At 62.4% G+C, this 11,485-nt stretch overlaps 2 protein-coding genes across 5 annotated transcripts; one reads left to right on the top strand and one right to left on the bottom strand.

Moving 5' to 3' along the window:
- Positions 1–1,053: 1,053 nt before the first annotated feature.
- On the bottom strand, positions 1,054–7,258 carry PIERCE1 (piercer of microtubule wall 1). 4 transcript variants are annotated; one of them, XM_020916912.2, is made up of 4 exons: positions 6,925–7,258; positions 6,286–6,457; positions 5,261–5,339; positions 1,054–1,447 (listed from the first exon to the last, which is right to left on the bottom strand). In XM_020916912.2, exons 1-4 carry the CDS (start codon positions 6,947–6,949, stop codon positions 1,262–1,264), a joined length of 462 nt encoding a protein of 153 aa, XP_020772571.2. In that variant the 5' UTR covers positions 6,950–7,258; the 3' UTR covers positions 1,054–1,261. The 4 variants fall into 4 exon arrangements, with proteins under 4 accessions (XP_020772571.2, XP_070312150.1, XP_070312168.1 ...); XM_070456049.1 differs by having other exon boundaries at positions 1,054–1,450; positions 6,925–7,254; XM_070456067.1 differs by having other exon boundaries at positions 1,054–1,450; positions 6,286–6,644; positions 6,925–7,254.
- A 98-nt stretch (positions 7,259–7,356) lies between these two features.
- MRPS2 (mitochondrial ribosomal protein S2) lies at positions 7,357–10,565 on the top strand. The gene is made up of 4 exons (XM_020916915.2): positions 7,357–7,460; positions 7,556–7,651; positions 8,074–8,203; positions 9,511–10,565. The coding sequence occupies exons 1-4, from the start codon at positions 7,421–7,423 to the stop codon at positions 10,112–10,114; spliced, it is 870 nt and encodes a 289-aa protein (XP_020772574.2). The 5' UTR covers positions 7,357–7,420; the 3' UTR covers positions 10,115–10,565.
- Positions 10,566–11,485: the final 920 nt, after the last annotated feature.

The following is an 11,485-nucleotide window of genomic DNA, read 5'->3' on the forward strand; positions in this document are numbered from 1 at the left end:
GTCCCAACACCTCCCAGGTTTCCCGCAACAAGGAGTCATAAGGGAAGTGGGATCGATGTCTAGAACATACATCCCGTCGGAGAAGATGGTTTTAGTGTTTAGCTATGCGGCTGCCTCGGGTCGTAGTTGTGATGGACTTTTCGCTGCGCACTCGGGGTTTTTCGCAGACTCTGTAGTGCGGTGCGTGGGCTCACGGGTGGGGCACACCAGATAGAACCCAAGTGCCCCCGCACCACAAGGCGGATTCTTAACCACTGGACCACCAGGGAAGCCCCAGAAAATGCTCATTGAGGACGATCTAAACCACAGTGAATGTTGATTGAGAAGTAAGTACACAGAGATAGACACCCACTTCACGTAGTTACTGCTCAGAGGCTCAGGCGTGTCCGACTCTCTGCAGCCCCACGACCGTAGCCCGCCAGGCTCCCGTCCGTGGGGTTTCTCAAGCAAGAATCTCTTTTCTCCTCGTGTGCATCTTCCCAACCCAGGGTCACACCCGCGTCTCCCACGCGGGCAGGATTCTTTACCACTGAGCCCCCCCGGGAAGTCTCGTGTGGTTATCACCCCCACCAACGGTCTTCCCGGAGGGGGCCCCCACGCACACACCGCCCCTCAGCAACAAGCCAGCCTTCTTTCTGCCTCCTCCTGGGCCTTGCTCATGGCCAGGGAGTGCTCAGAGTCACTCCTTGCTCATGGCCAGGGAGCGCCCAGGGTCCAGGGAGTGCCCAGTGGCCAGGGAGTGCCCAGGGTCTCTCTGAGCCTGGCCTGGGCTCTCCCGGTCCCGCCTGGAGCCTTCCCCGCTCCAGGGAGCCCCTGCTCCCTCACCCGGCTCTCATCCACACCCCAGGCAGGTGATCTGACCCTCCCACCGCGGCCCAGCAGGCTACTTGAGAACAGAAAAACCTCACAATCTGTCATGAGGATAAAAACAAAGATGCATCCTGATTAAGACACAGGTGGAGTGCTCCAGGCATTCCCAGCATCCAGGCCGAGCTCGGGGTCTCGGGACACCCAATGCCCTGCGCCTGGATCGCAGATGACTCAGGAACCGAGGACGTGGCAAGATTTTTAATGGAAAGTCAAGCCATCGGCTCTTTCGTCTCAGGTGTAAAACAGAGAAAGCAGAGCATCGTCGCCCCGTCTGCCAGCTGATCTAGAGAGGAAAGGTGTTTTCGGGGAAAGTCGTGAAGTGCGTCCCTTTATGACGGGGCGAACCACCAAGGACTGGGGCAGACAGCCATCCGGAGGAGCCGGGAGCCCCTCAGTCACAGATGGACGGCCTGCAGACTCTGTAGCTGGGGTGGAAGTTGAGCCGGTCGTAGGAGGTGATGTAGTTGTCGGGACCCGTCACGATGCTCTTCTCCATGTAGACATTGAGCGTGTTGTTCTGGAACATTCCACCCGCTGCAACTTGTCTGGAAAACTTATACGAATTTGGATAAAACACCTTCTGGAAGTGAGAAGAGGACACTGGGATTAGTGACACGTGGTAACTCTCGAGCGTCAGTCATCCCGCACTTTTGGAAGAAAAATAAGGATTTGTGAGAAAATGCTGTTCCTAAAACTAGAGAACAGAGAGGCCGGGGGGGCGGGTGGGGGCGGGTCTGCAGAATGGCCTCGTTTGCCCTTGGACTTCCCTGGAGACTCGGTAAAGAATCTGCCTGCGATGAAGGAGCCCCCCCGGGTCGGGAAGATCCCCTGGAGGAGGGCACGGCGACTCACTCCAGCATGCTTGCCAGGAGAATCCCCGGGACAGAGGAGCCTGGCGGGCTACGGTCCATGGGGTCACGAGACTCAGACACGACTGAGCGACTGAACCACCACGGCCGCCCCAGTTTACGCCTAATGCTGGGGAGTCATGGCGAACGGTGCCCCCTCCACCGTCACGTGGACTGTGACACCCGGGCAGCACCGCCATCCCGGCTCTGGTTGCAGGGGGTCAGGCCCCACGCCGCCCCCAGCTCTGCTTTTGCCAATTAGGGCAAGTTACTGGACATCTCTGAGCCTGAGCATTCTGTGGAAAAGAAATGACCTACTCAGGTTTCAGCCTTGACAGGGAATCAGAATCTTTTGCAGAACCTTAGAACCATTCTGGGGGCCCCATTCCACCCGCCGAGGGGCTCGGGAGGGGCTGCCCTTGCGAGGTGGGGTTGCTGTGAGGTCACAGAGGAGGCCGCCCGTGTGTGTGTGCACCTGGGTGACGGTCATTTCAGCAACGCAACATCGCCAGGTGACCTGGGGGTCTCTGACGGAAGGGGCCTGGACTACCGTGGGACAGGCGACCTCTTCTAGAGTCCCCCTGTGTCAAGAAGGTCACCTGATATTCTGTCTCCTCGACAGGAAGCAGATGCAAAGAAAAATGCCCTTCAGTGGATTTTGGAGGGTTTTTTGGATGTTTTGTGTGTGTGTGTGTGTGTGTGTGTGTGTGTTAGTTTCTTGGTGTTTTGTGTTTAGTTTTGCTTTGTTGGTTTTTGGAGGTTTTATGGGCCTTGCCGTGCAGCTTGCGGGATCTCAGTTCCCCAACCAGGGATCGAACTTTCGACCCCTACAGTGGACGCACACAGTCCTAACCACTAGGCCTCCAGGGAGTCCCCAGCGCATTTATTTCCCAGAGCAGCAGCTCCCACTCGCCTCCCTGCAGCACACACAGCTGCGTGGTGTGTGTGTCTTATCAGCGCAGCGCGTAGAACGGCTGAGCCAGTGTGGGCGGGGGCTCATTAACCGCGTCAGCACCACACATGAGGGTCCACCTTTCGAGCGGTACACTCTGGGTTGTAACAAAGGAATAAGGAATGACATGTATCCACCATTACAGCGTCAGGAAGAATAGTTTCCTTCAGTATATGTTGTAAAGCGCAAAACACGCATTTTTATTTTCTGTTCCTACACGGGAAGGAAACAGTCCTGCTCGACAAGTCCAGCGGCCACACTCAGGCCAGGAAACTGGGAACCAGGCTCCTAGATAAAGCAGGTCGCCCATCAGCAGGAAAAGCTCCTTCTAAACTTGCCTCGTGAGAACCCCCTGCTTCACGTCCCGCTGCCTCTGCCTCGAAAGACCAGCAAATGGCCTTTTCACGAAAGCAAAACATCCGGGCCTGTGTTCGCGAGCATGGTGGTCTTCTGCATGGAAATACCTGATCCCTTGGCTTTGGGAGCAAGACCTTTATGCTCCGGAAACTTTCTAGGCAAACAGTCTCTTTCTTGTTAAGAGCTGTACTCCCTCACGCAAAACAACTGAAGAAGCGATTATCCAGATCTTTTAAAATGAGGAATATCTGGGGGCTCAGTGGTAGAGAATCTGCCTGCCAGTGCAGGAGACACGGGTTCACTCTCCGGTCCAGAAAGACCCCACATGCCTCAGAGCAATTGAGCCCACGATCCACAACTACTGAGCCTGTGTCTAGAGCCTGGGGCCACAGCTACCGAAGCCCGTGCGCCTGGAGCCCGTGGTCCGCATCGAGAGGGGCTGCCGCTGTGAGAAGCCCCCACAGCCACCCAGAGCAGCCCCCGCTCACCGCAACCAGAGAAAAGCGCGTGCAGCAACAAGGGTCCCGCACAGTCTAAGTCAAACAAGTAAACCACACTTAGTTTTAAAAAATAAGGGACATTTTGAAGAAAACCAACATGGCCCCCCAAGCGGGTGGTCCACTGTCTGGGGTCCCCAGAGGTGGCTCACACCGGCCCACTGGCCCTTCTCCTTGGATGCAGCAGGGCCGTCGGCGGGCTCGAGGAGGCCCCTTGCCATGTGAAGTCAATCAAAAAGGACTCAGGTTCCCCAAAGGTGCACGGACCCCGGTCCTTTTGGAACCTGAGATTTCATCATCCAGTGCTGCCTCTTAGGATCACAGGTTAATCTCATAAAATAAGGTATTACTCCAATATGAAAGCAGTTCTTCATTTATTTGCCTCAAAACCTACTGCCTACAAGAGCTGGCTCGTCGTATGAATGAATGGGGCCAGTCCTTTGGGATGTTGTAAACCAGGCTACGGGCTTCCCCAGGTGGCTCAGCTGGCACAGAAGCCGCCAACCAGTGCAGGAGACACAAAAGACACGGGTTGGATCTCTGGGTTGGAAAGATCCCCTGGAGGAGGAAATGACAACCCGCTCCAGGATATTCTTGCAAGCAAAATTCCAAGGACAGAAGAGTCTGGCAGGCTACAGTCAATAGGGTCCCAAAGAGTTAGACACAGCTGAGCAAGCACATACACGCAAACAAGCCCACCATGCCCCTTTCCCAGCCTTTAGAAACTGTTTGCTAAATTCAGTCATTCGTTTATTTCTACCCTGTCCCTGTTCCAAAAAGATTTGAGGTGACCCCTTTCCATTTGTGATGTTGGAACTCCAGGACACACACACACCGTACACACCCACACACACACACACTCACACACACTCACACACCCACGCGCACGCACACACACCCACACACTCACCGCACACACCCACGCGCGCACACACACACGCACACACTCATACACTGTACACACACCCATGCATGCACACACACACACCGTACACACTCACACACTGACACACTCACACACACCCATGCACGCACACACACTCACACACACTACACACATGCACACACTCACGCACACACACTCACACTCACACACGCACACTCACACACACACAGTACACACACATGCACACACACCCATGCACGTGCACACTCACACTCACACACACACTGTACACACACATACACACCCACACAGACACTCACACACACAGATACTCACACACCCATGCACACACTCACACACACACACTGCACACACACTCACACGCACACACTCATACACTGTACACACACCCATGCACGCACACACACACACTCTCACACACTCACACACACTGTACACACACACACACTCACACACTCACACACTGACACACACACTGACACACACATGCACGCACACACACACTGTACACTCACTCACACACACTCACACACACCCATGCACGCACACACACTGTACACTCACACACTCACACTCACTCACACACACCCATGCACACACACACACTGTACACACACACACGCACTCACACTCACACACACTCACACACACCTATGCATGCACACACACTCACTCTCACTCACACTCACACACACCCATGCACGCGCACACACTCACTCTCACACACACACACTCACACACACACACACTCTCTCACACTGACACTCACACACACCCATGCACGCGCACACACACTCACCCCCAGTGCCCTTCCTCGCCGCCTCCTTACCGGCATCTCGTGCACGGTGGGGGCTCTGCTCCCATAAGCTTGGTTACTGGTCCTGTACACTGAGAGGGGCTCCTTGGTCCTGGCAGATGAGGAGAACACTTTATTTTCCACTCATTTGCTCTAAATTTGCCCAAGCCACAGCTTTACCGTATTCGGTTGACAGAGCTTTGTAGGTGCGCAATGCAACCGTGAACCTGGGCTCCCGTGGGGTGCAGGGCTGGCCTTCCTGGCAGGTTCATTCAGCCTCCCTTGACCCCTCTGCTGACCTCTGCCAAAGCCTAAAGAACTCCCAGGTGGAAAGTGCTGGCCCTCAGCCCCAGCAAGACCTGGGCCCATGCTGTCATTTCCCGGGTGGGTGTGTAAGTTGGGATCTGTGACTCAGCCTCCAGACTTGGGGGGGCGGGGGGTGGGGTGCCGCCCCTCCACTTCTGAGCCTCCAGGAGAAAATGTTCCTGCCGTCTCCAGCCCTGATACCAGCTAGTGGTACAGCAGTGTAACCGCGGGGCTGTGGGCTCCGACACCCCAGCTCTGCCTCGTAGTAACTATGGGCAAGAGCATATCTTTCTAGCTCCCAGCTTCGTTTCCCCGCTCACAGAGCCGACCCGGGGGCTTGTAGGCGGACTAAGTGGCGGTCAGGAAAGCGCGCAGCCTGCGTCTTAGGGCCCGCAGGGCGCGCGCCCTTCGGCAGTCGGGTGATGGACCCGTCGCCCGCGCATCTCCAGCAGACCGGCCCTCTCCTCCGGGACAGGACAGCAGGCTGGCCTCGCCCTAGGGTGTGGCTGCGATCGGCCCGCGCGCCGACTTCCCCCGGACACGCCCCGCCCACCGCCCGAGCGGGAGGCCCGCCGCCTCCACCCGCACCTCCCGGCGCCCGTGACCCAGCTTTTGACTCAGGGTCAGGCTGGGGCCTGTGGGCTGAGCCGAGCGCAGGCCCAGCTGTACACCTGGCTGCCCGCCGGACCAGGAGCACTGGTCTTTCCTGCTTGCACGCAAGGCGGACCCTGAGCGGACTCCCGGGTGCTCACCTGTAGCCCCGAAACCAGGCCGGGTTGTTGAACCTGGCCGGCAGGTCCTCGCTCACGCGGTAGCAGTCGCTGGTTCTCTCCGGCAGGGGCCCGGCCTTGGGCTCCTCTGGCTCCGCGCACGCTTGGGGGTCCTCCTCCGACATCCCGCCTCGGTCGCCCCGCGCTCTGGGGGCTCGGAAGGAGCGGGCGGCGGAGCGGCGTCCTGTTACTAAGCAACGACCAAGCTACCCGATGCGCGGGCGGGGTCCTTAAAGGCGCCGCGACCCCCGGGCGGGAGCCTCCCCACACCCCCTTCGGCGGGTTGGGCAGAAGTCCGACTTCTAGAAGCTTTCTTGGCGAGCTCCGAGGCCCTGGACTGGCTGCGAGAATAAGGAATCACTTGCTGGGGCCGCAGTGTGGGACCCCTGTGCTCTGGAGCCACCGGCTCGAACGCACGCCACGTTTCCCCAAACGCGGCACGAGTCTCGGGGCACCGGAGACCCCGGCCCGGGTTCATCAGGGGGGCTCGGTGCTCCGAGGCCGCCCTGCTGCGGGGACCCGGCGCCCACCGCGCGGGCAGAGCTGCGCCCTGACGTCCCCACTCCGCCTGCAGACCCGCCGGTACCCTGGGTCTGAGGCTGGACAGCACACTGGACTAACCTGATGGAGCCCTTTTAAGCCACATACTGCTGTAAGAACTGGCCGGACGGGAGCGCGGCCCCGCTGCCCGGCAGGTCCCCACGGACAGCTGGACAGTGGGGGCTCCTCGGCCGCCCGGCCCCGTGCAGGGAGGGGGCGAGGACGCCGGGACTCAGGGGACGGGGCGGGGAGACAGGCCCCTAGGCCCCGCGCCCGACCGGACCACGGGCCCTGACCGCCACGCCCTCCCTGCGGTTCCGCTCAGGCGGGCCTGGGGTGCGGCTCCCAGAGGACCGCGCGCTCGGACTCTGGGAGGCCGGCGGGGGCGCGCCGGGCTTCTGGACGAGGCGGCGGTGGCGGCGCAGTGGCACCTCCGGGCCTGCGGGCGGCGCTGCGGCGAGAGCGGCGCGGGCCCCGGCGGGAGGAGGAGCCGCTCGTGCGGCCGCGCCGCCGGGACCCGTCGTGCGTGCGTGCGTGCGTCCCTCCGTCCCCTAGTCCGTCCGCCCGGATCCGCGCCATGGCGTCTGGCGCGGTGCTGCCCCGGCTGCTCGGCGCGGGTGAGGGGCCCGGGGTGGCGGGCGCGGCGGGGACCTCTCCGGGGCCGGGGGGCGGGCAGGACGGGGAGCGCGCCCTGAATCCGCTGTCCGCGTAGGTGTCCGGGCTGCGCCCCGAGGCCGGGCCGCGCCGAGAGGCAGGACGCTGGGGAGCGCCGCGGCCGCCGCTGCCCCCGAGCCAGAGCGCGACAGCGGTAAGGGGGCCCTCGGCCCGGGGGGTCGGGCGCCTTGGGTCTTCATACGGCCCCGGGGACTGCGGGCCCCGGGAGGGGGAGCCCCACGCGCCGCACGCGCTGCTAAGGCCTCTGGAGTTCCTGCCCCGCCACCGAGCGGGCCGAGTACGGCGGGCCCCGAACTGTTGCCTTGAGGGAGTTTCTGCGGGCGGCCGTCGGGACCACGGGAGCCGCAGACACAGACATCAGCCGGATTTCTCTTGGCCGGGTGAGGACGTGGCCGGGTTTACCCGGGAGCGGAGCCATGGTCAGATCCGGTCTCCCTCCCCCGAGCCTCCGCAGAAGGCCCCGGGGGCCCCCAGCATCTGCCGCCGCCCTCCGCAGGCCACAGGCTCTGGGGTGCCGGGACCCAGGGCCTGCGTGCTCTCCACCTCCCCGCCCAGATCTCAGCGCCCGGATCCTGAGCGAGCCCCTCAAGCACTCCGACTTCTTTAACGTCAAGGAGCTGTTTTCCGTGAGAAGTCTCTTTAACGCACGGGTGCACCTGGGCCACAAAGCCGGCTGTCGGCACAGGTGAGCGTGGCCCCTGGTGGTGTGGCTTGTCCAGGGCGCTTGGGGCCCCTGCCTTGAGGCCCAGGCCCCTCTTTTTAGCTTGTTTTCAGAGAGTGTACCCCCCTTTTCCTTCGTATGGAATTGTGGAGCCCCCGGCAGGGACGGCTGCTTATTCTCAGAATCAACTTACTGCTCCCCAACAAGCCCCCGTGGGGCTCATGGTCCTTGGCAGGGGCAGGCTGGCTGGTCCTGTAAGCCGTCAATGGATGGGGCCTGGCAAGGCCACCCTCTTCGAGGGACGTGCCAAGGGCAGGCAGAGGAGTGGGGACTGGCCGTCCTTTCAGGTGGCCGTTGTGAGGGCCAGGCTGAGAGTGGCCTGGGGGGACAGGGGGGATGAGGGAGGAAGGTGGCTACAGGGAAGGGGGTGGCCAGGTCCTTGGGCAGAGCTGCAGCAGTAGCTGAGCCTAGGGTGATAGGGGTGAGCCGAGCAGAGCAGGTGTCTGCGTTCTTCACGTTAGAAACTTAGGTCCCGAACGGGGTGACGCTTTGGCCCCCACAGTGAGATATCACACAGGCATGCTCGGAAGAAGCAGGCTGGGCCGGGGCCACCACATCAGGGCCTTCAGAGGATGTGTGGGGCAGAGGAGCAAGGGAGGCCCTGGGCAAGAGCCCAGGTGACCAGCATCCCAGAGTCTGGGGGAGGAGGAGGGGCCGGGAAGTGAGAGGGTGCGCTGCTGGTGGTTCCTCCCGGAAGTCTCCCACGCTGAGGGCGGCTGGGCCTGTGGGGCCTTGGGCAGCGTCTGTGGGGAGGACAGAATCCAGGCAGCAGTGAGCAGGAACGTGAACGGGGTGGGAGAAGACGGAACACGAGGGGACAGTCTTGCACCCGGCCCCTCTGCCCAGGCCGTCCGGTCTGGCCCGCAGGGTTCCCCTCTGAGGCCTGACTGGCTCCTGCGCCAGCCGGCACCCCCGGCCCTGGGTGGTCTCCGTGGTAAAGCCGTAATGACGAAGGTCGCCGCCAGATAGGCAAACCTGGGCAGGACACTGGACGTCACGTGTGAGTGTCCAGACGTCCGTGTGGGGTCCCTTCTGTTAGGGTCACCACGTGATGAGGTGCAGGTTCAGAGGGTAGAGTCCTCTTGCCCGAGACGTGGACACGGCCTGCAGCCCAGCCCACCCTCTTGGTCACTCCTGGGGCGGGGCCCTCACCGTGTCGTCCTAGGGAAGGCCGCAGACGGTACTGGCCCCGGGAGGGTGGAGGGCAGCAGGACGAGCGAGGGCGGGGAGAGGTGGCTGCGGGCAGCTCACGCTGGCCGTGTGTCCGGCAGGTTCATGGAGCCGTACATCTTCGGGAGCCGCCTGGGCCAGGACATCATTGACCTGGAGCAGACGGCCACACACCTGCAGCTGGCCCTAAACTTCACGGCCCACGTGGCCTACCGTGGGGGCATCATCCTGTTTGTGAGCCGCGCCCGGCAGTTCTCACACCTGATCGAGAACACGGCCCGGAGCTGTGGCGAGTACGCCCACACGCGCTACTTCAAGGGTGGCCTGCTGACCAACGCGCCCCTCCTGCTGGGCCCCCAGGTCCGCTTGCCGGACCTCATCATCTTCCTGCACACGCTCAACAACGTCTTTGAGCCCCACGTGGCCGTGAGGGACGCGGCCAAGATGAACATCCCCACCGTGGGCATCGTGGACACCAACTGCAACCCCTGCCTCATCACCTACCCCGTCCCGGGCAACGACGACTCCCCCCCGGCCGTGCAGCTCTTCTGCCGGCTCTTCCAGACGGCAGTCACCCGGGCCAAGGAGAAGCGCCGGCAGCTCGAGGCTCTGTACCGGCTGCAGGGCGCCCCAGGCCCCCGCCCGGCCAACCCCGCCGCTTCCCCAGGAGCGCAGGCCGGGCTGGGCCTGGGCGTTGCCCCCTGACCTGCCCGACCTCCTCCAAGATGAGCAGCCTGTCCCGAGCTGGGCGTGCCTCGCCCCACCAAAGTCCTGGGCGCCTCCAGGCCTTCCAGGCTTTGGGCCCCTGCTTCCAGGAATGCGCTCAGCAGCAGCCCGCCCCGGGGGCTCACCTGGCAAGGAGCCTGTCCGAAAAGGACCCCTCGGAAGACACCGTGTCCCTGGAGCATGAAGTGCTTGTGTCCACCTTGAAACAAGCCCCTTGTGTTCGGAGCGATCACACGGCAGGTCAACTCCACAACCTGGGTTGGGCTGCTGTCCGGTCACCTGGTTTCAGGGGCTGTTTTCATAACGTGAGGTTGCAGGGTGAGCGGTTCAGAGGGTCCCATCTGGGCTGGGCCAGGCTGAGCAAAGCAGACAGCATGGTTGCAACAGAAATAAAACTTGGATCTGGGCAGGGTGGGGCCCGGGCCCCTGGTCCTGTTCTGTGTGATCTCTCTCCATCAGCCCCCACAGGGTGTGCAAGGCCCACCCCCGCCTCCGAGTCTCTGAGCTTTGGGTGGACCGGTGGCTTGTGGCTGTGGGCTCAGCAGGGCATGGAGGACTCGTGACCCCCTGCCCATGGATGGGCCTCCTCCGCCTGGGAGGGGGCCCCTGTTCACAGAGACTGCTCGATGCTCCTCATCGCAGGACCCCCCCCCCCCCCCGGGCAGCACTTGCGTTCCTGGATGGGTTTTGGGGCTCCCAGGACCCCACCCCAGGGCTCCCGGGAGACCTGACGCCCCAGGAGCCTGTCTGCTGCCCGGGGTCTGGTGGGGTCGGGACAAGGTGGCCCTCTGGTGAATGGACACACCCGCCCAGGCATCACTGCGGCGCACGGGGCAGGGAGATGCCCCGGGGCCCCCGTCCCTCCGGCGGGGGTGCACAGCAGAGGTCCCATTCGGAAGGTGAGGGAGTTGAGCGGCAGCCTGAAATCCGCTGCTGGCAGGCGCTGCTTTAATCCGGGAACACGGAGACGTTCAGAGGCAAGTGGGCTGAGGGGCCCTCACGGGCCTTCCCGCTGCAGAGCGCCTCTTTAGAGAGTGGGGTGCGCGTTTCCGAGCCCGTCTGTGGAGCCCTGCACGGACTGTCCCTCTGCGCCTGGGGACGCCAGCGTGGGCAGCCAAGGCCCTTGGGGTAGGTGCGGCGTGAGGCGGCTCACTGGCTGTAAACGGGTCTCCCCAGGGCAGAGGGTCCCCGCACCCTTGAGAAGCAGGCCGTCTAGGGAAGGCGACAGCGGGCAGGGCGGCGGGGACACACGGGGTCACAGACACCTGAGATGTGGGGCTGGCCCGGTTCTGCCCGGGGCTGGGCCTGGGCTGAGGGGAGCAGCCCTGCCTCCCCCGTTCCCTGGCGGCC

This window comes from Odocoileus virginianus, chromosome 2, assembly GCF_023699985.2.
Source record: "Odocoileus virginianus isolate 20LAN1187 ecotype Illinois chromosome 2, Ovbor_1.2, whole genome shotgun sequence".
Taxonomy (NCBI): domain Eukaryota; kingdom Metazoa; phylum Chordata; class Mammalia; order Artiodactyla; family Cervidae; genus Odocoileus; species Odocoileus virginianus.

Coding starts and splice junctions, on each gene's coding strand:
- PIERCE1 (XM_070456049.1), bottom strand. CDS start 6,949: ATGTGGCTTAAAAGGGCTCCATCAG. Junction 5,340..6,285: donor GCCTGGTTTCGGGGCTACAG/GTGAGCACCCGG, acceptor CTCATCTGCCAG/GACCAAGGAGCCCCTCTCAG. Junction 1,451..5,260: donor CCACCGTGCACGAGATGCCG/GTAAGGAGGCGG, acceptor TCTCACTTCCAG/AAGGTGTTTTATCCAAATTC.
- MRPS2 (XM_020916915.2), top strand. CDS start 7,421: ATGGCGTCTGGCGCGGTGCTGCCCCGGCTGCTCGGCGCGG. Junction 7,461..7,555: donor GCCCCGGCTGCTCGGCGCGG/GTGAGGGGCCCG, acceptor CTGTCCGCGTAG/GTGTCCGGGCTGCGCCCCGA. Junction 7,652..8,073: donor CGAGCCAGAGCGCGACAGCG/GTAAGGGGGCCC, acceptor CTCCCCGCCCAG/ATCTCAGCGCCCGGATCCTG.